The sequence below is a fragment of the Anabas testudineus genome, chromosome 14 (assembly GCF_900324465.2).
Source record: "Anabas testudineus chromosome 14, fAnaTes1.2, whole genome shotgun sequence".
In the NCBI taxonomy this organism is placed as follows: domain Eukaryota; kingdom Metazoa; phylum Chordata; class Actinopteri; order Anabantiformes; family Anabantidae; genus Anabas; species Anabas testudineus.
The window spans coordinates 5045327-5072504 of NC_046623.1; the positions used below are offsets into that span (position 1 = coordinate 5045327).

Genomic DNA, 27178 nt, shown 5'->3' on the forward strand with positions numbered 1-27178 from the left:
ATTGAGTGCACTGGCAAGGTGCAAGTGGTTTGCAGTTTACAGCATGCATGTGAAATTCACAGTAAAGTTTTTTTTCCTTTAAAATGAGTAACTTTGATTTTAAAGGGAAGGAAATGATGATTCTTCAAATTAAATTCTCACACATAAGGTTTTAAGGCTGTACATACAATTTTACCTCTCACTGAAACATTACTTGGTTATCATGTGAATGCGAGCAGCTTGTTTACAGAGTGGTGACAATGCTTTAGATGATAATTAATTTAAAATGGTGAACCATGAACAGAGATCAGAGATTGCCCATACAGCATTTGTCTAGCCTGTCATGGTTGAAACATTGTTAAAACAATTACTGGATGCTGAGTACAACACATTACTAGATTGGTCTTGATAACATTTTATTAAAAATGGGTCTGGTCCAATAGGAGGTGACTGTTTCTGTGTGTACAGTGTACAGACTGCAATGGCTGATGAAAACCATCCAATGTTGACTGCATGAAACTGACTGCAGCTTTTTCTCTCTGTTCTCTGCAAAGCTACAGGTACTGTACACTGCAGGAACTGGGAGTAGAGACTCGGCACAGTCTCTGGACACAGTTTTTTAAAAGCTAAAATCTAAATATATAGAGCAGCTTAAGTATGATGAAGTAGTATGACCCAAGCTAAGCAAAGAATAACATCACTTATCTGGGACTTTTTCCACAGACACAAAGGAGACTATTTTAGAAATAAGAGCTGGCTCCTCTTGGAGTCTCTTGCCTTGGCCACTGTCTTCTACAAAACATGCTTCTGTGGTAGCAAGAACACTAAAATAGTGGCCCACAGCCAGAATTATACATCCACATGTATTTACAGATATAGAATGTTGTAACAATAATATAACCAGATAATAATAATGTTGATGTGTTATTATAGATGAACCATTTGTTAGTAATAAAATGAGCTACACTCTGAAAAGCTGCTACTTTTGTTTTCCACCAGTATAGTAATAGTAACTCAGATCCCCTATTTGTCCCATATTGTTTGTATAATTACCATACATTCTCTTTGCTTTGTTTTCCACCTTTTAAGGTTTGCCACACATGTTTAAATTAGACATTTGGGTTGTCAGTGCATGTTCACATGCATTGTTTTCTTAGTAGAGCACTTTAAATACCTACATACCTTAAAGCATGTGCTTGGTATTTCAACTTAGGTAGAGAATTTTAAGTGGTACTTGTACTTGTAGTGAAGTATTTTCTTAGGAAAGAATTAGCATTTTCCCTTATAGGAGAGTTTGTTGTTTGCTACAGGACTTCCCATCTATTATGTATGGGGGTTGTCTGAGTGCCACTGATGTTTATATTGGAGCTTTTATTTTGGAGGGAATCCCAAACCTGGCGGAAGTCGTAATGTTGTGGTCGCAGCCCATTGGCTGGACGAGTCGACGACATCCTGGAACGCACGGTGGGAAAATGCGTTCATTTTTACCGCCGGTGGCTGAACAAGTTTTCCGAGACATACAAAAAACGTACGAGGAGACGACACAAAGTAAGACAACAGTGGAAAAAGAAATGTGACAGCTGGTCCCTGCACGCCTTTAACAGAAAAACAGAATCACCCGTCTTTGGTCTGTAGGAGACGCAGTCGCAACACAGTATGGCGCTACCGCCTCATCCAGTGTAGACACAGTCTGTGTTATTAGACCAGCTAGTTAGTAGAGTTACAGTAAAAGACAGGCTTTTACCACAACTGTCAGTTTGCAGACAAAGTCATAGCTATAAATACATTTAGGTGTTTACTCCCCAGGTGCTGGTGTAGACGCACTGACTTATTTATTTGTTATTAACCTTCACATGATTTGTGCTGCTGCTGGTAACCCTTTAACAAGTCGTCATTAATAATCTAAACAATGACTGTCCTCTGCTCAAGTGTCCCAGCAAGCCATGACCCCGAAACAGAAGCAGCTAAATGGTATTCAGCCTTCACATATATGTTATTTAAATATACCTGTGCTGTGACAAAGGCTTATAATGCACTCTGGCTCCCTGGACCATCATTTATACTGTCAGCATTGTTAGTTCATAAAGCCAGTATAAAAGGCAGGTCTAGTGTAGTAGTGCAGTTGTGCCTGATCAGTTTTTGTATGACTTGATTTTAAATATGGGAATGTTTTCTGCATAATGTAAAGTATTGCCTCCTGCCAAGCTCTGTATCCCAGGACTGCTCGATATGCTTCAGTGGAATTTTTGCATTAGTCAATGATTTATCTGCACATGGTCATTTTTTTTAAATGACTAAAATAAACAACGCCTCCCTGTTTTTAGATTTAGGTTCTGGGAGGAGTTGCCCTTTTCCATGTATTGCTCAATTTACGGTAATGTAGCAAAAGGAAATGTAGCAAATTTACATCATGTTAGAGAAATGAAGTCACGACTGAAGTAATCACTTAGGAAAATGTAATTGTAGGATTTGTTCGTTTATCTGGATATAGCATCTTTACTTTAGCATCACCCCAGAAGTGGTGTGTCCACTAAACTAAAAGTTTTTAATTAGCTTGTCTGAGACAGCTAGTATCTACAGCCAGGGAAGGCAACTGTTCAGCTCTGCACTGGTGTATGCTTTTTTTTTTTTTTACCATGCTAACTCGTACTTATTCAACATGGATGAGGGCAATTTCTTTTCCTAATCCATGGGTTGGGTTGTACCTAATGTTGGTTTAGTAAATCCTCTGTGTAAATCCTCTATCATATTATTAACTCTTGACAGATTTACTTGAGTAAAGCATGGATTAAATGTGTGCAATTGTTTATAATTTCCTAAAAGAAATGCATTAACACACCTATTAAGGATTTAATATTCCTCTCTTTTTTCACAGTTCCTGATGACCTGCTTATTGCGTAAGTGTCACTCTTTTTATTCCCATTATCCTTTAATTTCCATCAGAGACATGTATTAGTAATTCTTCAGTGAAAAACGTTTTTGGCTTTAGTTATTTTGCTCTCCGCCCTTGATTGAGTTACGATCTACAATCAAGCGTTCTGACCGTAGCTGGATCAGAGTGGGTGTAAAGGGCAGAAACACAGCACACACACACTACACTGAGGGTTGTTTTTACAGCCTGGATTTACCAATGTGATGTAGCACTGAGACACAGTGTCATGATGCTGCTCTGTGTCTTTACTTAGACATTTCCTGGCATAGTGGTCTGAGTGTAGGGATGCTCCCTGTCTGGGTCAACATGGCCACATCCTGTCTGTTTCTCAGGAAGCCTCTGGTTTATGGGTTCTTCATCACAATCTGTGGTAGTTTTCAAGAAAGCATCATTCCATTGTCACATTTATCTCCTGTTTTCTCTGCATGATGGTCTATTATTACATACTGACAATATATAACAGCATATCCCTCAGTCTTTGTGCAGTCAACAGTCATACACGGAAAGGTGACTGTAAAACAAAAAACTCCAATAAGCATTTTTTGTATGCAGTGTATATGATGCACACAATGTGTTTTCATCACTACTGTTTGTATGTTTTTCAGCCTGAAGTTTGTCTTTGGGCCTTGCGCATTGCAGGCTTTGGACCTAGTCGACCAGCGTTCAGTCACCTGTCTATCATCTCCCAGTGGTCGTGAAGCCTTCCAGGTGTGTTATGTATCTGCCTACAAAGTGCCTTTACAATCAGTAGTCTGGCTCACCCGGTTCTACACATTTTTCAAATTGTGGACATCAGGATTGTGTCCCAATTGTGTCAGCTAATCCTCGCATGACATTATAGAATTGTATAATAGTGGTACTGAGAGGTGACTATTTACAATGAGTGAGTGATGAGTGTTTTTAAATCTGCCTATTTTATAAGCACTACGGAAATGAACTGTTATTCATTGTTAGCAATCAACTAAATACCAGGAACAATATTATTACTTCATGTTCTGAAAATTGACCTGAGTTATGCCGTCCTTAAAGTAAAACATTAACCTCAACAGGACGTAGAGTTACTTGTGGGAGAAGCGAGACGGTCCAGTGAGGTTGTGGTCATTGTGACCCAAATTTCCTGTAAACTCCTTCAGGGCCCCAGCGACTCAGGTTTCTGAAAGGAACTGTAAAATACAATACAGCTAAATAAAGACATGGATTCTTTTGGGACACTTTAAACTCAGAGGTTTTAATTGTTTGGCTTAATTTTGCTCAAGGCCGTGTGACATTATAACCATACACAGGCTTTTCCCCTGTCCCTTCAGGAAAAAGCTTTTTTTCAAATTCCTCTAATTTTCCTGGGAACAAATCCTTTCTTAACTTCTACTTGAAATGACAACCATTGGCACCTGAGACCGCTTGTGAACTTTTATACACGAAGGTCTACGATTCCAAAATAACACTGGACCTTAAAATTTGAAGTAATCATACAGACAGATTTAATAATAATTATTAATCTGTGGTATTTTTCTCATTCTTTGAATTGTCTCTTGTGTATGAACAAATTCACAGGTGGTCCACACCTGTTGTTGTATGGGTTATGTACAGATATGTGCATTTCTTCACAGGAGGGAAACACATTTGTTTAACTAGAGAACTGAATGGATTTGGAATTTAAATACAGTGCATCCAGAAAGTATTTACAGCACTAAATTTTGTAATGTTATAGCCTTTGAGATGTTTCTACAACTTTTTGGAGCCGACCTCTGGGAAATGCAATTATTTATATAGTTGATTTGGAAAGGCATACATCTGTCTATTTAAGGTACTACAGTTAACAGTGCATGTCAGAGCACAAACCAAGCCATGAAGTCTAAGGAATTGTCTATAGACCTAAGAGACAGGATTGTCAAGGCAAACATCTGGGGAAGGGTACAGAAAAATGTTTGCGACATCGATGGTCTCAATGAACACAGAGACCTTAATCATACTTTGGAATCACCAGGACTCTTTCTAGAGCTGTCCGCACGGCCAAACTGAGCGATTGAGAGGGAAGGGCCTTAGTCAGAGAGGTGACCAAGAACCCAATGGTCACTATGAAAGAGCTCCAAAGAGGAGAACCTTCCAGAAGAACAACCATCTCTGCAGCACTCCACCACTCAGGCCTGTATGGTAGAGTGGATAGACAGAAACCACCAGTCAGTAAAAGTTTGCCAAAATGCCCCTGAAGGACTCTCAGACAATGAGAAACAAGATTCTCTGGTCTGACGAAACAAAGATTGACTTAGAAAACAGGTACTGCTCAGCAGCTGGCTAATACCATCCCTACAGTGAAGCATAGTGGTGGCAGCATCATGCTGTGGGGATGTTTTTAGTGGCAGGAACAGGAAGATTAGTCAGGATCGAGGGAAAGATGAATGCAGCAATGTACAGAGACATTCATGAGGAAAACTTGTTCCAGAACACTCTTTAATATTAATTAACCAAAGATGTTTCAACTAAGTATTGATCAAAGGCTGTGAATACTTATGTACATGTGATTTTTTGGGTATTTCTTTTTAAGAAATTAGCAAAAATTTCAAACACACTTTCACTTTGACATTATGTGGTATTGTTTGTAGTATTTTCAGGAAAATAATTAATTTAATCCATTTTGGAATCAGGCTGTAAAATGACAATATGTGGAAAAAGGTGCTGTAAATATTTTCTGGATGCCTTGTATTATACTGATACTGATTGTAATTAACTATTACAGAATCGTCTCTACTGTTGCTACTTTAGGATCTTTATAAAGATCTCTGTCCACCATTGTCCTCCATTAACACGTAAAAGTGTAACATCACAGACTCTAGGCTGTAATATTCTCTACTGTAGTATCTGAGTGATTGTCGTCCCTTCCTCACATATTGACCTCCTCCCATATCAATCATTGAGCACTTTGTGTAGGAAACATGTTTTTAGTGCCTGATTTCATGCAGCCTGAACCATTCTTCCTTTACATCACACGTCACTGACTGAGGTACTAGTAACATTTGGTAATAGTTTTGACTCCCTTAATATAGCTGCTGGCTGTTAAAGTTAATTTGTTTTTCTTTGAAGACTTGATTTGACTGCACTGTTAAGAACAAGAACCTTACATGGTCATTTTAAGGGCATTGATTATGCTTATGATCAAATTACAGGAACATGCAGCTGAAAAGGTGTCAGTCTGAAATGAGAGATTTATTTAAGCTTGTGCAGATAAAAGTTTGACTTATCCAATGTGGCCAAGGCACTTCAGATATTAAGGTCAAGTCAGCCTTACATAGTTATATAGCAAGAAACCCAACAAGTTCCTTTGAACAAGCACTAGGCCACAGTGGAGAGGATAAAGTCCTTTTAACAGAGGTTTAGGAAACCTCTGGCAGGACCAGGCTCAGTGTGGGTGGCCAGGGTCAGCCAAAACCACCAGGACTATATAAAGGTCTATATGCTCTTATTGACTTGTTGACATGGTATTAAAAGAACCCACATAGAAACAAACTTCTTCTTTTAAATAAGTAGCTTCAATGCTGAAATCAAAGAAGATTAAATAGGTTTTGGTTCTCAGCTGTTTAAATAAAACAAGCAGTTTAACATTTGGAAATTGTGTTTTTGACATTTTTCACACTTCAGAGAATTAAGAAGAGATTAGTTGAGAAAACGTCCTGTTGTTGAGAGCAAATAATAATTTTCTGGTTACTACAGGATTGTCAACACTGATGTACAGTGGAAGTGACACAGGTCATTGGGCTGTTTGCAAGTGACTCCACCTTTGGGAAGGTCACAATTTCTACCTCTCGGCTCTGCTTTATCGCTTCACTGTTTACTTGTTGTTCTGTTACACTCAAGCTGAGGATAGTGTTACTTTATCAAACATCCAGAAGATTTAAATGGTCCAATGGACAGTAATCCTGGAACTTACTTATTCAAGCATCACAAAGCATAATCAACACAGCGGGACTGTATTACTACAGCCACAGCACTGAATGTTAAATAATTTTATCTTTTCAGTAATGTCAGTGTGCTGCCTCAGTTGTCTCAGCTGAATTTTGTATCATTTAGTCTGATATTTAGTGATTTACACAGGATTGTTCAAAGAACTGGTGTTGTCAGATTATAGAAACATTTTATGAAGGTAGGCTGACATGGAGTCTCATTATCGTCATCGTCAGATGATATAGTAGATGATACAATATTAAGCATAATTGTGAGATAGAGTGTTAATTTGTTTTTTTCAAACCCATCCAGCTCCTCAGATTTATCTGTTGAAAAATAGTGATGCTTTTCATTTACCTGCAGACAGAAGCCTAATTCTTGAGAACGGTAGCTTTACATTACGCTGTGAATATCATGCCCTAAGAGAGAAGCTTTAAAACATAAAATGATATTATAAATTACATAATTAACTTCTTTCTATTGGTCATAAATCTTAAAAAGGGTATTTTGCCATAGTAGCAGTTGTGAGCATTTCTCCTCTGATCGGCAGGTCTGTTTAATGTTTTAACAGTTAGGGGTGCTATGTGAGACTTTGTGTTTACATAGTGTCTGTTCAAATGGCCTCTCAAAGCCATGTCACAAATATTTAGCTTACTCTGCTTTCTGACTCTATAAATTAAGAGTGAACTGAAATGCATTTGACAGTGAGTACTTTAGTGGGCAGCTGTTGAAAGCAACCTAAGCTCTTTCCACATAAATCTTTGAAAATTGCTGGCTTGCATCGATATATACTGTAGGTTCTGGCTAAGTGTTATCACAGCAGGTCTCTGACTTTAAATAAATAAATGTTTAAATTAGGAAATTAGGTGAAGAGGGTCAGGTCCTTCCAACCAAGACCTTTCAGGTTGATAGGCTTTATGTTCACACTCCAAGTAGACCATATTTGGGCAACATGTGACAGCTGTGCACCATCATTAAACCTCTGGAAGTGGGTTAAGGCAGCAATGATATTTTTGGGAGCAGTGGCTTTTAAAACATAACCACTCCGCAATTAGTCATCCACTTGTCAACACTGCTCACAAATTTCCTGTGAGGCAAGAACAAGATCAATGAGCAGATACCTCATATCAGATCATAAAACAGAAATTAGATTTCTTAAGTGGTTTTCCGAAAGTCATCAGAGCTGCATTTGTATTTTAAACTACTGGGTTTACTTGAAGTTCAGTGATGAAGTAGAAGTTGATAAATTAACAAATTCCACCATTTTTGTCATTTGATACCATTTCCGTGGGACATGATTGAGTTTCTAATGTGGCAGTTATTTGGTCTCTACTTTACACAAAAGGAATGAATAACCCGTGAGATTTTGGCATTTCACTGCTTTTCACCTTATCTCATTCTTGATGTTCAGTGACCTTTTAATAGGAAATGGTGTACCGAGGCCTGTTGGGAGACGTTAGCGAGCAGTGCATTCTCAACAGTACTGAAACTCCAACTTCATGGACATGAACTCTCTGTGGGTGCACTGACATTAATTGAATCTTTTGTTGTTTCATTAAACGTTTAATTTAGGAAAATGCCAAATGTTTACTGAGAGAAACCTTCTCAAATGTGACACTTTGTTTTTTTCTGTTTAGTTTTTTCGGACATATACGTTATAAACCGTCAACGTTAATCAGTTCGTATAGTTGGATAGAGTAAGAAAATAATAGCGGCCAAGTGTGATGTTTTTTCTGTGCTTAATTTAATAATAATAATAATAATAATAATAATAATAACTTATACTTTATCAATCCCCTTGGTGAAATTCTTGTGGACAGGCTCCATGCCTTGAAGGCGCCAAGGGTTCAGGGTTCAATCTTAGTCATGACATGTGGTCAGGAAGAGTCAGGCTTCAAACCACCAACCCTAGAGTCGAAGGGCGACCAACTGTGCTGCTGCTGCTCCTTTTCCTTGTTCCAGTAGTGTTAGTTTGCCAAACCAGTCTCCTGACTGGAATGTAAAACATACTCTTTGTGGAGTGGAAGAAGGGGTGTCAGCTCCTGAAGGAGTTCATCAGGATAAACAGCTCACGTCCTACATACTGTATCTCTTATTTGTATCATTTGGCCCAGCCTCATTGATTTAAATTCCATTTGATTCAATTTTATTTGTACACCGCCAAACCACAACAGAAGAGGCAGATGGTGACCCTTGAATATACAGTATGTTGGAGTGCAGATATCCATTGACCTCCCAAACCATTCATTTTTCTGAAGCCTTTGTGGTGTGGAACCAGTGGACAGAGGGACATTCAAACTCCTTTCCGAGATCTATACCTGTGACAGCCAGCATTATACAGGCAAAGACAAAGCCAGAGCTTTGCTGAGGCTTCAACTCACAACGTTCCAGATGCAGTGGCTCAATGGCAGACCTTAATGTACAGTTTTTGTTGAGGGGACCTGGCCCTTTGCACAGAGGAGGCCCACAGTTTGTGGTGTCTGTTGATGATATTAGCTGCAAACTTTGCAGTATGAGTTGCAGCAGAGCCACATAATACCACCACACAATAAAAAGAGCCCAAGTGTGAGCTGTTTTTTAATGAACTTAGCTCTTTTAGAAACTGTAGCAGCCTTTGGCTTGCTCTTTATGTTTTTGCTGTTTCTATCTTCATGCTGCTGTGCACAGTGCTGTATTCATCTTCACTGAGGTGCTTTAAGTACATGTAGTTGTCTCTTTGTGCCTTATTTATAATGAAGTGTCACATTGAACAAATGAGGTGTTTTTACTTTAGTAGGTCACAGAGAAAGCTAATTTATTGAATCCCTGGAGAATAATGGAGCCTGCTCTGACATCTTGGGAGGCATTAGTTATTGTGAAGTGTCGAGCTAATCTGACACCGACTTAATGTCCTCATGTGTCATGCGCATGAGGACGAGACTTAAATCACTGTCTATAGTTCTGTCCTATAGCTAGGAGTGAGTACCACCAGCATTACAGGCAGGAGGTGCTGTCAGCCGAGGCCATTAGACACCTCATAGAAGTTGTTTAAAAATGAATAATTTATATCTTGTCCTCTCCCAATAACTAATGTGAAATGATGAGGTTCATGGAAGCAGTCTCACTTTGAAGCCAACCACTGTCCAGTCACTTTTACGAACCATTTAAAGAGAGTCCCCCATTCAGTTCACATCAGGATAGGCCTGTTCATGTGGGCTGTAAAGTCAGTATAAAATAATTCACATTCAGTTTGCAAGCTGGAAATCACAGAGTGATGAAATCATGATAAGTGACACATAAACACTGACAGACTCTGTGACCTTTGACATATTATCGCCTGTATAAACACCCTAGCGGCTGTAGTAATGTGTGAACAGTTTGATTTCACACATGAAGTAGCTGTAGGGCTTATTCAAGATGACATCATCACAAGTCTCCTCTTTTGTGTCACTTAAGGAAAACCTGGCTTAAATTAATGAACTATACAGTTATAGAAGTAAAGTGTAAAACTATTTTTACTTCATACTCAATTGTTGGTTTGTGTGTAAATAGCACAATTTATGCATATAGATTTTTATATACATATAAATTGTAAACACGTTCATATCTTTACTGCTCTGTCTCAAAACTGAGGCAGTCATGTCTCAACTTGTTGACCGACGTGTAGGATGCAGGAAGGAGCTCGTTTTCCTTCTTACCTTTCTACACTTGTGCTGCTTCTCAGCTGCACAACAACTGAACCACAACTGGCAGCTAGTACAAACTGCCCCGTGGTCATATTTGATGATGTGAACCTCCCACTTATGAAGAAACAACTGACACGTCTCTGTGTACGATCTTTGAAAAGTGTGTGGGCAACGAAAATGTGTTAACTGACTTTGCTTTAAATTACTTGACTTGTAGTTTATTGATTTCCTTTTCTTCATTGTGTTGCAGGTAATGGGAGGGTCAGGGCGTTTGTACACTTGCTTTGTGTCCTGTCACTACTGCCCCTGCCCGGCCTTTGCTTACACTGTGCTCCGCAGAAATGAAGGCCTGCTGGTGAGTCTTATGCAAACCGTTATACACTTTGTTGTGTCAAAACATTGGACTTTTAGTCACCTTTATACTGGATCCTAGCAAACAAATGTCTGTATGTTTGTCCACTTCACTGCATGTTGAGTTTGGCTCGTTTGTCATGTAAAACACACATGCTTGTTAGCGTAGAGACATCTCATGTATAATGCATGGAATAGGTTGAGAGTGTGTCAATAATTGACCTGTTAATATTGATAATACAGAGAGGAGCTTCTGAATGAGTGTTCAATGACACATAAATAACGCAGGGCTACTTGTCATTCAACGCACGCATTTAGCTAACTGAGTTATGTTTTGCATCAAAGATCCAGTCCATTACAATTACAATGAATTTAGACTGTAGTTTGGTTTCTGCTGTGAAATGCCGTGTCCTGAAACTCAAGAATGCAGTGGTAATAAAAAAAGCACTGACACAGGAAGACATATATAGACATTGTGTACAATAGCACAATTACACACAGAGAGTTGAAATCCGTTTCACAGCCATTGTGTCTTGTCAGTCAGGCGAACATCCTGGAGAAAAGCATCCCCCCCTTTCAAAAGTGAGACGAAGCCCACGTTGTAATGTGTGTAACAGATGTAGTATGATCAGGCCATACTTTGTCAGCTCACTGAGGTGTGTCTCTGCTCTGCTGTTTTTGCCATATATATCTGCAACTAGGCTCCCCTCCTGCTCCAAGCATCAGGAGGAGCCATTTCCCTGGAGGGTGCTGTTAAAATCAGTGTGAGAAAACAGAGAGCTGCAACTGACCATGGAGACTCCCAATGAGCGCATTAGCACCACTGATATAATTCCCAGTGAAAACAGGCGGAGGACAGAAAAATAAAACAGTTCACTGCCTTGTCAAGCTCTCCAGCAACCTTTAAAGCTGTATGAAGCTGGATTGTGTTTGTGTCATCACATGTACGGAAGCTAAAAGATGGTGCTGTCTACAAATTTTAACTGTCCAATCACTGAGTCAAAACTATATGACACTCAAGAGACCGAGTACGACCGTGCCGTCTACAGTCCTCCCCCGCTGGAGCCGCTGTGTTCATTCAGGGTCTGTGCCAGTTCCAACATGACTGGATAAGACCAGACCAGGTCCATACTGCTTTGACTACTCGGTCAGAGGACAGATAAAGGAGCTCTCCCTCCAACAGCAGACTACCAGGAGCTCATAAAGATAGTGGCCGGGAAAAGCTAGTAAACCCACATTTCTGTACCATTGTTCTGTTTTTTTTAAACCCTCTACAACACTAGCTCACGTCTGTTGGGGGGGGGGCTGGTTATATGTCAGCCTGTACCATACATAATGTATAATGTATGGTACAGGCTGAGGGTGAAACGTCAATAACTGACCTGTTACTATTGATAATAAAGAGGGGGGCTTCTGAAAGAGTGTTTAGTGACACACACAAACTGCAGAGCACTTTGTCATTCCACATACATATTTAGCTACTGGTATTGCATTACAGTTCATCATCACATATGAACACACACCATGCAGAGAATAATACTCTTAGCACAGCCTCTTAATCACATGTGATTCTCATGTACAGAAATGCTCAGAATTTAATATAATTGTTGGGAATTACTTACTGCTTCATGACTAATACGCTCTGACTCGACGATTACTCAGTGGACATTTTTCAGCAGCTCAGAGCCAAACGTTCCCTTTCTAATCTTATGTTTACACGAGCTTGTTGAATTTAAATTACTAGCGTGTCATTAGCGCTTCATTTCCTTGTCATTAGTCACACCAGTGCTCATGGTCGTGTAATGAATTTGTGTCTGTCTGTGGTGTTTTCCCGCAGTGCAAACACATCCTGGCTGTCTATCTTTGTCAGGCCATGGGTGTGACTCAGCAGGAGAGTGTGTCTGATCAGCAGATGTCAACGCTACTCTGTGGGTCAGCCGACGCTGACGCCTAGGTATGTTTAGTACCAAGTGCATCAGGTGGGACAGTGTGGGTCCTCCAAGATGAGATCTCGTGTTTTAAATGGACACTTTAGGTCACTAGGGAGAGAACTGAACCACAGGAACTGTACCATGTTTCCTGCTCTTCCATTTGTCTCTCTGAAAGATGCCAGATGTTCCTTTATATGTATTTTTGTTTTGAAGAGGTCTTAATATGTTTCCAGGGAGACGACATCTGTTTACTGAATGTGTGCTCTTTTTATTTTTAGGCTCTTTTTATCTGACACATCACTTAGGGAAGTCGCTTGGTTGCATACTGAAAGTACCACAGAAACATTTTGAAATGCATGATATTTGTTCCAATGTAACTTGTGTAAATATAGATTTTCTTATGATAAAATTGAGCTTTAAGCAATAAAGAATGACCTATAACAATATAAACATTGCCTTTATTAACAAAATAATTCACCATACATACAGATTGCATCATGTTAAATAGCAGTATCAGTTTGCGGTTGTAGTTTTGTTGAATGCAGGAAATAATGGCCTCTGGAAAGATTGAACATCAGCTGGAGCACAGTGAGTATTTCTCCCGATTAGTGATGACACTACAGCACATCGACAGATACTTCCTAATGAAAGGCAGGAATGTTGAGAGATCAACTTGTTATTGTCCATCTGATCTTTAAAATCACAAACGAAGGCAATAGTTTGACATCAATCAATAGCTTGTAGAAAGCCGGACACCTACAGTACTTATTCTTACACATCAGTCCATAAAGACAATAATACAATGTTACAGTGCAGTTACAGTGTGGATGTCTCCATTGGAATGTACTAAAACGTTGGCACACTCCTGTATTTTAGCCCTTAAAGTCAGTCAGAGGTGGTACACTGGACACAACAGCAAATGAGGGGAGATAGTGAAGCAGTGGAGACAAGTGCTCGTTTCCAGAACACTCGCTAAACATCGAGATAACAGGGTTCAACACCACCAACGAAGCACGCCAAAGGAAATAACCTAAAATATCAGTGCAATGTGTTTTCATTTGTGTAGTGATGGCTCTTAGGTGACAACAAATCGTTGTTTTCTCCACATACATTACAGTACTTCAAACATAACTCTGCTTTGTGCTGATTAAATTCATCCAAACCTCTTTGATTTATCAGCTCTTGTCAGTTTACAAAGCTCAGCAGGAATATTCCCAACAATGCCGACCACCACATCCCTACATGATCAAAGCATTGGTGCTGTACAGTATGTTATGTAAGCCACTAAATGCATGTGTACCAGAAGCCTGGATGATGAGGAATAAAAATTGCATTGATCTGTAATATCAAATCTTACACTGGCTTGTTTACTCATAGTATGTCATCACTTGGCCCAGAACAAACAGCGGACAATGCTCTGTGCAAGCGCCATATTTCAATAAAGGGTAGAATCAGTTCCCACTTCCTGAGCTTTTGTCTTAAGAAACATGAAAATGAAATGGAGCACCACCGCAGGTGTGTTTTGCCAAACACCTTCGTATTTCTGGGCCTGCGTGGCTGAATCCTATCACGCTGTGAGCCACAAAACCACCCTTGTTTCCTTCTAGTTTAGTCACTGCCTTTTTCCTCTATATACAGGAGAGCCCCTGTTGTTTTTGATTCCTCTGTAGACTGCTGCATCCTCCTGCCTGTACACACATTCTTTGTTGAGGAATTAAATGTGCAGCAAACCCCTGCAAACACTGACACTTGGTTGAAGCAGCAGCTTAAGAACATTTCTGGTATACAAACGTGTATTTCTTATCTCTTATCTTGGATATTTATATGAAAAATACCAACTTTTTTTTTTATTTTTTTTTGCTTCTAAGGCATCATCTTGATATAATGCTAAAGAAAATTTGTACTTTTTGTATACTGAGCCTGTGATGATCATGAGTATGAATGTAGACTACTGTTGTACCTTTCTAGGTTCACAAGTACAGATATAGCTACACAAAGGCCGAGAATGACCTTTACATTCTCAAAGACAAGGTTCGGTAATAAATAAATTATTAAACACTGGCACTGAATGTCGACAATAAAAAATATTGCGAAAAAAGAAAAAAAAGAGCGTTTGGAGTTGTAACAAGTTGGATTCAGAATGATAAATACACTTTTAAGTGTGGATTGTTCAGTTCTACAAATCCAGTTAGCGTCAGTATGTTTTTTAAAATCAAAAACCCTTCACAATACGAAAGTTATGTAAGACTCGCCCTCCAACATTTCACTGCATCGCCCCTGATATTCGGCACAGTTCATAAATAAATGTCCACATTCAAGGTGCGTCTGACACCAGTTCATCTTCACATATCATTCCCCTGTTCTGTAAACATTATAAACCTCAGTGAACAGAAAATTCAAGGTCTGAAACATCAGACAGGCTTAATACTCTTCCTCTGTACGACTCTCTATAGCAGAGGGTCGATGGTCATGTGGATCTGGTCTCTGTTGCGTCTGCTGCCGTTGGAGCTGAGGTACAGCTCCTCCTTGCGGCACAGGATGTGTTGGGCTAGGATCTTGCGAAAGGTATTCCTAAAATCCTCTATGCGGTAAGCGTAGATGATGGGGTTCACTGCAGAGTTGGCGTGAGACAGAATTATGGCCACGTACATGACATCACTGGGCTTATCCAGCTCCCTGTAAAACAGAGTGAGGCAGTTGAGGATGTGGACGGGCAGCCAGCAGACGGCAAACAGTCCCACGATGATAGAGAGGGATTTGGCCGCCCGGATCTCTTTCTGCAGCAGCCGGTGGTGATGGCTGTCCCCGTTGCCCACGCACTTGAGCTCAATCTGTCTCAGCTGCTTCCTGGCCACAGTGAAGATCTTCAGGTAGATGCCCAGCATGATGAGCAGCGGCAGCAGCACACACACAAAGAAGTTAAAGTAGACCATGTAGCGCATGTCCACCACACTCTCAAAGTAGCAGTGGAGCTTGCAACTCCATAGTACGTCTCCTCCGCTGCTCTGCACCTGCACCGGGCGACAGTTCGTAGTGTTGTCTGCCCCGGAGCTACTGTTGTTGCAGCAGGAGTACTTTAAGTTCCAGCCAAAGAAGGGGATGAGGCCGATGATGAAGGAGAGGATCCATAAAATAGCAATGATCTCTCTGGCAGTCTTTCCTGTCATTAACTCCTTGTACCTAGAGAAAACACAGCAGTGGTTACTGTCTTATTCCAAACGTGACTGTGTGAACATGAATAAAACATTGAAATAACAGAGCACAACAGCAGTCAGCTGTTTGTGTGGGCGTCTTTGCCCTGTGAGGTATTACACTTATTTTAGTAACTTTAATAAATGTAAAACCGTCCGTGTACATATGTACATGTGATGTTTCATGTTGGTATCTTTGTTTCATTTTCTTGGACTGTGCAGCGGTTTGGTAGAGATTGATATCGAAACATCGCAGTTTTTCCACACAGTCGTAATTTGGTTTGAGTTTCAAACCAACAAAGAGACGACACGTGGCCACAAGCATCTGATGGAGAAAGAGCTACACTGCACAGCACTTTGGTTAAAAGCGCAAAAAGAAGCAGCCATTGATTTACTAAAGTAAATTGTCCGTTTGCATCCAATTCATTTAAGCAAACAGACCTTAAGATCAATTTATTGGCACTTTTAGAAAACAGACTGTTGCACTAGTGGGCATTTTTCTGCACATTTGACTAGACAATACGAGTCTTTGCTTCTCTTAGCTAGTCTCATATCTTAATGTCTTAGATAAAGTTACGCTTTACATGTCTAGGACTCATGCTACTTATGACTTAAGCTGCATGATTGCTATCTGCTTTCATTCATTTATAGTTGCCCTTATGAAAATGTTGATGGCTTGTGATGTTGCGGCAGCTGAGAGGTGGAAAACCGGTGAAAAATCTTTGTATATGTGTAAGAAACTGCAGATAAGTTCCCCACATCACTTCAAAACAGCATAAAGATTTGAAAACGTAAGCAACCGATGAACCAGAAAGAGACGGAAACGTCTTTGTACTGTTTACCTTTTATACCAGCTGAATGTGTTTCCTGTAGAGCCGTGACCTGACTGAAATATGATATGAAATTATTAACAGCAGGTGCACACAGGCTGCATATCGAGATGCAGCGACTGTCGCGGTGACTGTCCCCATCTTATGCCTACTATGCATACAACGTCTGAAGCAAAATGAGCTCTATATTCAGGCGAGCGACCGCACGGCAGTGACTCATATGCATGCTGATACACACACACACACACACACATACACACACACGCACACACACACAAGCCAGTGTGAGCTGGAGGTGCCACAAATAGTCCACACTGTAATAGAACTTAAAACATGACATTTGCAGTAACATTTAGTAACAATGGATGATCAGTTGCAGGTCGTCAATAAGCAATAAGTTCATGATGGAATAATCATTGGTGAATGATTAATAAACGATGCAACACATTAGTCTGTTGTGTTATTAGTAACCCATTTGCCAAATTGACTAACTCGCATGCACATGTCACATCACTGTAATCAATCCTCCTCAGTCCACAGTTGGAGACGTCCCTTCCTAATGCAATTCCAGTGGTGGGAGGTGGGCGACAAACCCCACAGTTCTCGTTCTGAACTGCTGGAACACACACGATGCTTCAGCAGCGTGGGCTACACAGGAGTAACGCTGAGCTGGCATCACTTCAGGAGGAACAACTGCTGCGACCAATAACTCTCACCAACAGAAGTGTATGGCTAGGATGTATGTATAAATATGTACATTTATCATTTAAAAAGTATTTGTCATTCAGTATTAACTCATAGTAAACTATAAAAACGTGGTTAGAGCCATTTATTGATTAGAACAGATCCAGCTAGGCTCTGAGAGGCCAAGAAGACCTCGAGCCAGAGCCTCTGTATGAATGACACAAACCCGAATAGATGAGAAATGACACAACTACTGAAAATAGACCCAATAACTACAAAGATAAAATCAGCAACAGTTGGCAAATGACCAACACTTACACATGGCAGCCAAAAATAGAGAATAATAACCGCAAAGAGACAATGAAAGACCAAACAGGAGGAGTTTGTGAATAAATAGTCAAAACTCAACATGACGCTGTGATAAACTCACAGTCCCATTAGCTCTGGAGGTTATTATTCATAATCTGTCCATGTTTAAATCATTGACATCCTGAGAACAAACCTCCTGCACAGACACCCTAACACAGCACCACCTGCCGTGAGTCTCCCGACTTGACCAGCGTCTTCCTGACCAACTCCGCCTCCCTTGGTCTGTCTTGGTGTTTGTCTTCGCCATCCTCGGACATTAACGGGCTCCTTTAACAAAAAGATGACGCCCTGGACAATTGGACATATTGAAAGCAACCGAGGGAGGGAAGGCCGGACTCTGCAGACGCAGGCTATCACAATTAGACAGTGAGTGAGACAGATCGAGGAAATGGACATGCTATTTCAGGACAACACGTCCACCTCTCATGCAGAATAGGATCTGCAGCTGATTAACAGAGCAATAGCAACATTATTTGTGTGTAATTTGCTCACCAGTGGATGTTAATCTTACTTGACTCATGAAACCCCCCTTACGTACATAGTGCTGGGTTAAGTTAGGAGGGAAGGAGACAGAGCTCATTGTGATGAGGAAAAACTATCTACATGGCCACACATGCAAAGTTACATCATGAGGTTTATAATTATACAAAAACCCCCAAATATTTGAAAAGGCTGTAAGACATAAGAGTCAACTCAGGATATGAGGACATGCTGCTGCCTCTCAGGTCACAGCCTGGAAACCAGGGAATTTGTTAGTAAAATATGCGGCAAGTCATGTTACTGGAACTTCTTAATGATTTGGGCAGCCGACCTCTGAATGGGTGTTCAAAGCAGATGTATTCTACAATGCCAAATGTCAATTATTCAAAGGTGGTGTGCAGGCCCAGCCTCCACCTTGTGCCCTCCTCCAGGGAAGTAATAATCCAGCACTTAGAGGGAGAAGAGGAAGCGTCAGAGCCCACAGCGACCAGCACACGTTCCTCACGTACTCACACCTTCCCCCCTTTTCCTCTCCATCTTCTTCTCCCTCTTCCTGTCAGTCTCAAGTACACCAGGCTGCACTGGATCCATTTCCCATAGGGTCCATCTCCTGAACATTGTCCCTCACTCTGCCGTCCTGTCTTTGGAGGCAGGGAGCGGGCGAGCGGCTGAATGGATTAGTTCTGGCAATGACGACAGCACGCTGGCATCTATCTTTGTTTTGCTTTCTTCCCCTGCTCCATTCTCCATACATGCCTTCTCTTCTGTCTGTCCCTCTGCTTCCGCCCGGGGCCACAGACCTGTGCCAGGCCACACACACACACACACACACACACACACACACACACACACACACACACACACACACACACACACACACACACACACACACACACACACTAAATGTTCACAACGTCCATTTAAATGTCCAGCACTGTCTGCAGCCCAGCTTCAAATACAATCTAACAGGTGGCCGTTCACACAGACAACACAAGAGGACTTCACTCAGCCTGCCTGTATGCAAACGGATGTATCCAGCATTTGCATTATCAAGTGCATTTGTGCTTGGCTCTGAAACATAAATAGAAATAGAATACTAATGTGAACACAGATTTGAATTTGTAAATGAAGCTTGGATTAAAAGGCGATAATGCAAGAATTCTTTAGACAGAGGAGGGAAAGGTCCTCTGATCTCTCTGTACGTCTTCACAGGACAGATGAGCGATGGTGACACTTCACACTGCTGCCATAACGCAAATAAATGAAAAGCTCCGGTGATCAGCGCGGGTTTAACCCTTAACTCCCACTTTCCATTCAGCAACTCTGTGCGTAAAACAACAAATGCAAACACGTCCGACTTCTTAAGCAGCACCACTCATCATCATTCATACAAACCCTGAGAGCCCTGTTGTAACATCTTAACACCTGCTGTTCAGCAGAGCCAGAAAAAATGAAATGAGCATATTGTTGGCATTAAACACGGGGTAGGGTTTAGGATCCAGCTAACCTGGATCTGCCTCAAGCCGAGATATATGATGTGTATGTTTTGTTTTTTTTTTGGGACAGAGGCAGCTAGTGCTTCTCTTACCATCTCCTGGCTGAAGCTTCATGAGATGGAGGTGATAAAAAAATATTTAATTTTAGACAAGTTGCAAAAGCAACACACATTATAAATCACACTGACCTAATATCTGTTGCTAAATCTGAACTGAACCGTGGAGCTCACACACACATACTAACTTCCTTTATCAGTCATCTGTTTAACACCACACTTACAGTAATTGTCCTCTAGTCTCCACTGCTGGTCTCAGGTCATTTCAGGACTCCACATTGCTTGCTGTGGGTAAGCTGTTCCTTCCTTGTTATATTATTATATTATATTTCCACCTGGAACCAGTTTTTTCCAACATTTCCATGTAAATTGATTAGATATGGATCAGCTGTTTGAAGACTACCTTCCATTATTTGTAGCCTCATATTAACCCAACTACACCTACATACAGGATTAATCTTTACCTTTAATCTGACCAGGGTAACGAGGAAGCTGCAAACTGCTGAATATCTGTAGCCCTGCTGTTTGTTAAAGTTCATTACAAAGCGACAAGAACACAGAGGGACAAAATACCCAGAAGGTCCTTTTCTGAGAAATGCGAGAGGGAAAACGGGGGCTTGAGGAAAGCACTGAGTGGGTGTGCGGCTTTGTCTTCTCACGGGGTTTCAAACATCTGTCTCTGGCCCTGCACTTCCACTAAAAACCATCTGTGAAAACACTTTTATCCGAAAGAAAATCACAGCCCCAAAGGGCCGAGGACTCACACAAACACTCGGACATGTCATTCGAGCTGAACTTACAGTACACCCCAAGATCGTACCATCTGATGCGTGTAGGTGTGCTGAGGATGGGAGCAAACATCAACAAAACCTTTTACACAACATGTTACAGGAGTGCCGCCCATTTAAACGCAATTACAGGCAGTGTTTTGTGTGTGAGTCTGTTTCCGTCCGTAGCTTAAAAATAGATTTTACAAGCTACTTGGTTGGTGGCAGACAACTTTCATCCCAGACTAGTGTCAAACTGCTTTTGCTCGCCAGTGTTTTGAGTGTAATGGAAATGACAGCGTGTCACAGCCAAACAGTCTCTCAGCACGAACAGTCCCCCCCCAAACCCCACGCAGAGCCCACAGCGTTCACTACTGCAAACGTTCCCATAGAAAAAAAAAAAAAAAAAAAAAGGAAACCGAAACAAGACATCCTCAGACATGGTGCCAAACGCACCACCACCTGGAGAAAGACAATTCCCAGACCTTCAATTCATGGAAATATCAAGCAGCACTGTTTCTGTTTCCTCCGGCGGGCTGCAGACACGCTCAGAGGATGCACGGTAAATCTCTGTGGGCCCTGCCTCACGATCAATACAAGTGACATACTGTGGCCACATATTGATCCAACAGCTTCTCCTGATATGGGCCATCAAACAGTTCCTCATAGATCCTTGCATCTTTTTTTTATGACCTGCGAGATGACGTGTGAGATGAAAAGAACCCATTTTTTTTAATTATTCAATTTGAATCATCTGATGCTGATTCACTATTCTTTTAGTTTCTGCTGCTGTAATAATGAAGTCGTATAAGGTGCTGCCATCCAAGCTCCTTTAAATACAGATTTACAGTTATAAAATAGTCACTTCAAAGTGTTTGCCAGGTATTTTTAAAGAACGTGTTTTATCTGATTATCATCCTAAGTTTAGACATTTTTATTAGGCTCCACAGGAAACTGATCCATGAGATGATAGAAGTGATGTTATTTTCTTTAAAGGATTCATGACATGATTTAGGAGCTGTCTTAGTCAGACAGAATGAAAGGGAGCAATTGTTCCACCATTTAGCACAATGTTAATAACAGTGAGTGATTAAAGGGCCAGTGAACATTTCAATTAACAGTCCTCTTCTTAGAGGGGCCCCTGGTTTCCAATCTGGGCTCCAAAACCCAACAGGTTCAAAGCGTTTGCCTAAAAGGATTTGAATTGAGTGTGATGTAATCAATTAGATGAAAGGAAGATAACAGAGGCAGAGCTGAAGAGTCAGACCACTCCAAAGTTGACACTGCAGTGTGTTTGCCATTATCCTCACACTTTCCAGGGAAAAAAATCTTTTTTCTACCAGTTACAAACAACAACTCACCATAAGATCTAAAAACACTCACCTCAGAGGGATTTTCACGGCCAGATATCTGTCAATTGCAATGGCAAGAAGACTGAAGATGGAGCTCTGTGTCAGTACCAAGACGAAACAGGCCAGGAAGAGGCATCCATAGAAGTCCAGGACAATGCCGACGCTGATGGTGATGGCAAAAGGGATGGCGAGGCAACCGACCAGAATATCAGCCACAGCCAAAGACACCAAGAAATAGTTGGTGGCGTTCTTCAAAGTGGTGTTAATCGCGACGGCCCAGCAAACCAGTATGTTGCCGGATATGGAGAAAACAGCAATGATTACTTCAAATACGATGTAGTACATCTTCATCGCAGCAAAGTGTGTTAAAGGACTCAAATCTGCAGGTCGTGCGCGGAGAAATGGGGTCACCTACACTTATTCTAGTCCCACTGGAGTAAAGAAGTCTTTCTGCTGTAATCCAGAAATATTCCACAAGTGTGAGCTGCAGAGCCGAGCATCTGTCGAGGAGAAGGGACCGTCCTTTACTTTACATGCATATTAGTTCACATTTCCGCGTAATAACGCATTAATAATCCACTCGTGCAGTCATAAAAGAAACATAAAGTCAGTCAAGAGTGTTTTCGCTCACCTTAATGAACCTGTACATCCTCTCTGGCTGGTTCACGTCAACAGCGGCCGATGTGCGGAGCTGAAGCGCAGGCGAAGTGTCACGCAACTTCCCCGCGACGGGCAGTTTTCAAGTGAAGGGAGAAAAAAAAAAAATCAAAAGAGGTGAAACAAAATTCACAGAGAAGCCACGCCCCACACACACACACACACACACACACACACACACACACACACACACACACACACACACACACACGCACACACACGCACGCAGGCGAAACAAGCTGGGTGAAACGTGGAATCCCAGGAGCGTCCCCGGTCGGTCGTGCGTAATTACGCGCCAATTAAACAGCATCCAACCACATCAGCGCGCGCTCTCCTTCTAATTTAAAGGCTGTCTCCCTGCATCTAGTTTCAAGTGAGCTCGAAATCGCGGGTGTTTCGTCGCCACAACAAGGTTTTCACTGTCTAACTGTAGTTTTTCCCTTCCGCCTCTGTCAGAGCAGAAAATCAGGTTAAAACATGGAAAAATAGTTTTAACGAGGCGAGAGGCGCACAGTTGGCAAAGTGTTGGTGTGATGTGATCTGGTGCAGAGGAGAAGCAGTTTCAGAGTGCGTGAGTGAAAAGTGCTCCAGCGGACAGTCTCTGTGCTTCAGCACTGAAGGAAGTAGTGTACAATAAAAAAACAAAGACATGGATGAATGAAAAGTGACAATCCTTTATTGAGCAATATTTATCCAGGCAGACCTCCTAATGTAACATCTGTAGATAGAAATCCGCCTACATGTCTTCCACATTCTTACTTTCCAGGATGCAGGTGTTGTAAATAAATAAATAAGACTTTTCTCTTGAAGAACATGAGAACAGCTGCAAATGGAGGCTTGTTTAAATCATACAGAGCAGAGTTAGTTTCGAAAGCTTGACACAAAAAACAATCTGTCAGAAACTAAACAGCAAGTAAGAAGTTAACGATGGCAAGAAGAGATGCAAAGTCAAGTCCTGATAAGAAAAAAAGTTTCCTCCGACGCTTAAAACAGATTTAGATTTTGGCTTGTTGCACGACGGCCAGTAAGAAGCATCCTGACGCTGCTGGTTCTGGGAAGAAACGGGCTCCTGACCTAATTTCATCAATCCACTGAGAGCTGGACAAGAAGAAGAAGAAGAAAAAAAAAAAACTAACAATGTGCCAACATTTATGAAAAGTTCAAGTAATTCAGCTTCTGAATGAGAGGGACACAGAAATTAAACAGCATTTTCCACTAACCTCGCCATAGATGAGAGCACCACCTGTAACCATGGTAACTATAGGTTACACATAGAGGATGGGGACAGCTGCGTCCTGAAAAAATGCTTTTGTAAGGGGAAAAAAGACCACACTGCAACAGAGGACATGCTGTGCCTCAGCTCGTACATGTAAAACGTGTCCTCTCCTTCACAATAAAACGTGAAATCAGACATAGAACCACTGTTGCTGAGAGAGTCCATGAGGGCGCAGTACAGTGGTTTGACTGAGTCACTCCTTAATGCTGTAAACAATGCAAACATAGAGATCGATCTGTATTCATAAAAATATTTCTACAAAACTATTCTGAGCAGCTCTCGTACTGTGAAATCTTCTCAGCGTCGCATCACAGGCGCCAGCTACAGTACATTTAATTCCCGTTTTTAAGCACACACCGGTAAACACCTAACAGAAGTGGAAAATCTAAAGGGATTCACTTCAACTCAAACTTGTCAGTTCAAAATACTCTCTGTGCTCTGGAGTACAGCTCCAGGTCTTGGTTCCAGTTTGGTTCACACTGGTTCATTCAAGACTGCACGTTGAAAACAGACCACACTACGTTGTAACCATGCGTAGTCTTATGTATGTTGTGTTTTGGCAGAAGATTTGGCACATTTTTAACAGCTCAATGGTCAAACTAGCTCCACAGACTGTTTCTGAAGCAATAAAGAAATCTTTTCAAATCTTTGTAAATCAGTGTTGAGGGATGGAAACAATTTAACCAGCTCAACCAGTTGTGCCGTCAACAGCTACAAGGAGTGAACGGCATTTTGCACCATTATCTGAGAATCAGATGCTAATTGATACTTTAAGCTCGAACAAATGACCAGAGTTCTGTTTCCTGACTGGACTGTAGCTGGATGTGGGCCTCAGCGCTGACTGCCAAGAGACAGGACAGAAAACAGGAAGTTCATGACAGCTAGATCTCTCTAGAACAGAGGGGCCTCGCTCACGTCTCTAGTGTCGAACACTGAGCCAGGAGAAGGGTTCAAGTGGTGGCATTCAGCCTGTCTGGAAGGTGGACGTAATGACAGACGGGGTGCAAAAGTGCTGCAGTGCCTTCAAATCTTCTTCAGTCTCCAGCCGGTCTCCCTCAGCGGTCAGGTCTCAAAGTACTTGTAGATCTGTGAGACGTACTGCATGACGCTCTGCCAGTCCGGCCTGTCGGTCTTCATCAGCTCCTCGATGTCCTGTTTGGAACAGTGAGAGAGGCGAAGGAACAGCAATTTAGAAGGTAGGTGTAGGAGTTCTGCCATTTTGTGGCTTGTAAAATATTACAAAAAGCACCTGAGCACTCATTCATTCATTCAAACCTTTTGGTAAAAACCTATCATTTTAAATGCTGTTTTTACATTTTTTTTCATTTTGCAAGGACAGCTAATAATAAATAAATAAGAATGAAAGCATCTGACACATGTAATAAGGTGAATGCTATAGATTTTCAAAATTACATCATCCCCATTTCCCCCAATCAGTTTGCTAAATATGCAACATCTACAGGAGGTTGATCACATTAGACAGACAGACAAAACACAAAATTGTATAATTCATTTACTGAAACCGCATTAGGGTTTGGTTATTCTCAGTTGCTTTGGCACAAATGTCAATTAAGTCAAGTGCAATCAAGATTTTTGTGCCTAGTGTAAGAGCAAATATCACAGGAAATGCAACCACCAGACAAACAGATGTGATTGGATGATAAATGAGATGTTGGAGAAAGTGTACATTAGGTTTTTCCTCTACTAAACACATCTGATTGTGAAACTGTTTTAGGAGGCACATGAAAGTGAGTTTGGTGTTTTGCTGGTGTCCCTGTGACTACTGGCTCCGATTGGCTAATCGTGTGCGTGTTTAGAAATGGAATCCATGTGTGGTTTGTTAGCGAAAGCGATACAGTCACAACGAGATGTGAAAACACGCCTTGGAGATGCATGTACTGTATACAGACAGGTGTAAACAGTCATGTGCTCCACTTGCGCTCAGATCATCAAAACACACAAGGCTGCGGTTTGTGTTTCCAAAGCATAAACAGGGAGCCTGCGTCAAAGTAACCAATGGAGAGAACACGTCATCTGAATAAATACAAAGGGTTTACCACAACAAGATGTAAAACACTGGTACGTCCCAACCACAAATCAGATTAGAGTTCATCAGAAAACGTAAAAACTCCCCCCTGAACCTCCTAATATCTGTTCACTCCCACACTTTAAATCCAAGCTTACTCTCTATGAGTGGTGAGTCTGAACAGATCACGCAAATGACACTAACGGTTTGTGCTGCGACAGTTGTCCATGTTTATTATTTCATTTATCTTTTATTTGTATTTTATTTTCCACTTAACCGTATCCTTACAGTGACCTGTATGCTTTCCTGGGCTTTTACTATATTTTAATTTAGCAATAACCTATTTAGCTTTCACCTGTACAGTGACGTTGAGTGTCATGAAAGGCACCCATCAATAAAATGTATCATTATTATTATTATTAGAGTCAAAGATCAGCTTGCACCACAAAAATAGGAAACAGAAGAGTTTGTATAGGGGAAGGACCTGCAGAAGCTACTACCTCATCTGTAAAGCATGATGGAGGTAGTGTTACCGCGTGGGCATGTATGGCTGCCAAGGCAACGGCTTCTCTCGTTTTTATTGATGAAGTGACTGGATGACTGTGAGCGAGATGGATTCTAATGTGTTTAGAGCCACATTATATTATTTTGCCAGATTGAGTCAAATGCTTCCAAAACTCACTGGATGGCACTTTACAGTAAACGTGGACAATGGCATGAAGCTTTCTGTAAACTAAAGACTGTGTTAAGCCAAAGAAGTGGAAAGCTCAGTAATATTCAAGTCAATCACCTGGACTGAATCCTAATGAGCATGGATTTGACTTGCTGAAGAACACCTGGAGAACAAACAGGAAATGAAGACAACTGAAGTAAAAGGTCTAGCAGAGTATCTCCAGGAAAGAAACCCAGCGTCTGCTAATGTGTAGTGTGTGAGTTCAGGCATCAGGCTGTCACTGACTGCAACATACTTCAATCAGTAAATAAAACTGACAACAATTATCTCCACTTGTTTTATTTCAAACTGTGTCACTGTCCGATTACTTATGGACATGACTCAAAGTATCAGTGAGAAAATGTATGAAGAGGCAGAATTACCTCTGATACACAAGTTGAACATCTTCAGTGGGTGATGGGTTTATTCAGGACTAATGAATGCACTGTGAATATAAAATGAGGGTGGATGGTAGTTACTGCTCTTGG

The 27178-nt window shown here is 41.1% G+C and overlaps 3 protein-coding genes across 5 annotated transcripts in view; 1 reads left to right on the plus strand and 2 right to left on the minus strand.

The window, feature by feature from the left end:
• The first annotated feature begins 1427 nt into the window (after positions 1–1427).
• On the plus strand, positions 1428–13239 carry zswim7 (zinc finger, SWIM-type containing 7). The gene is made up of 6 exons (XM_026372312.1): positions 1428–1527; positions 2855–2876; positions 3517–3619; positions 10763–10867; positions 12701–12817; positions 13073–13239. Exons 1-5 carry the CDS (start codon positions 1452–1454, stop codon positions 12815–12817), a joined length of 423 nt encoding a protein of 140 aa, XP_026228097.1. The 5' UTR covers positions 1428–1451; the 3' UTR covers positions 13073–13239.
• A 12-nt stretch (positions 13240–13251) lies between these two features.
• On the minus strand, positions 13252–23210 carry adora2b (adenosine A2b receptor). The gene is made up of 3 exons (XM_026372311.1): positions 22651–23210; positions 22051–22519; positions 13252–15974 (listed from the first exon to the last, which is right to left on the minus strand). The coding sequence occupies exons 2-3, from the start codon at positions 22368–22370 to the stop codon at positions 15242–15244; spliced, it is 1053 nt and encodes a 350-aa protein (XP_026228096.1). The 5' UTR covers positions 22371–22519; positions 22651–23210; the 3' UTR covers positions 13252–15241.
• Positions 23211–23347: 137 nt separating this feature from the next.
• specc1 (sperm antigen with calponin homology and coiled-coil domains 1) overlaps positions 23348–27178 on the minus strand; it is a 61061-nt gene continuing 57230 nt past the window's right edge. For all 3 annotated transcript variants that reach the window (XM_026370996.1, XM_026370995.1, XM_026370998.1), the window contains one exon: positions 23348–25104. In XM_026370996.1, coding sequence (XP_026226781.1) covers positions 25015–25104 — 90 coding nt within the window. In that variant the 3' untranslated portion in view covers positions 23348–25014. The remainder of the gene's footprint in view (positions 25105–27178) is intronic.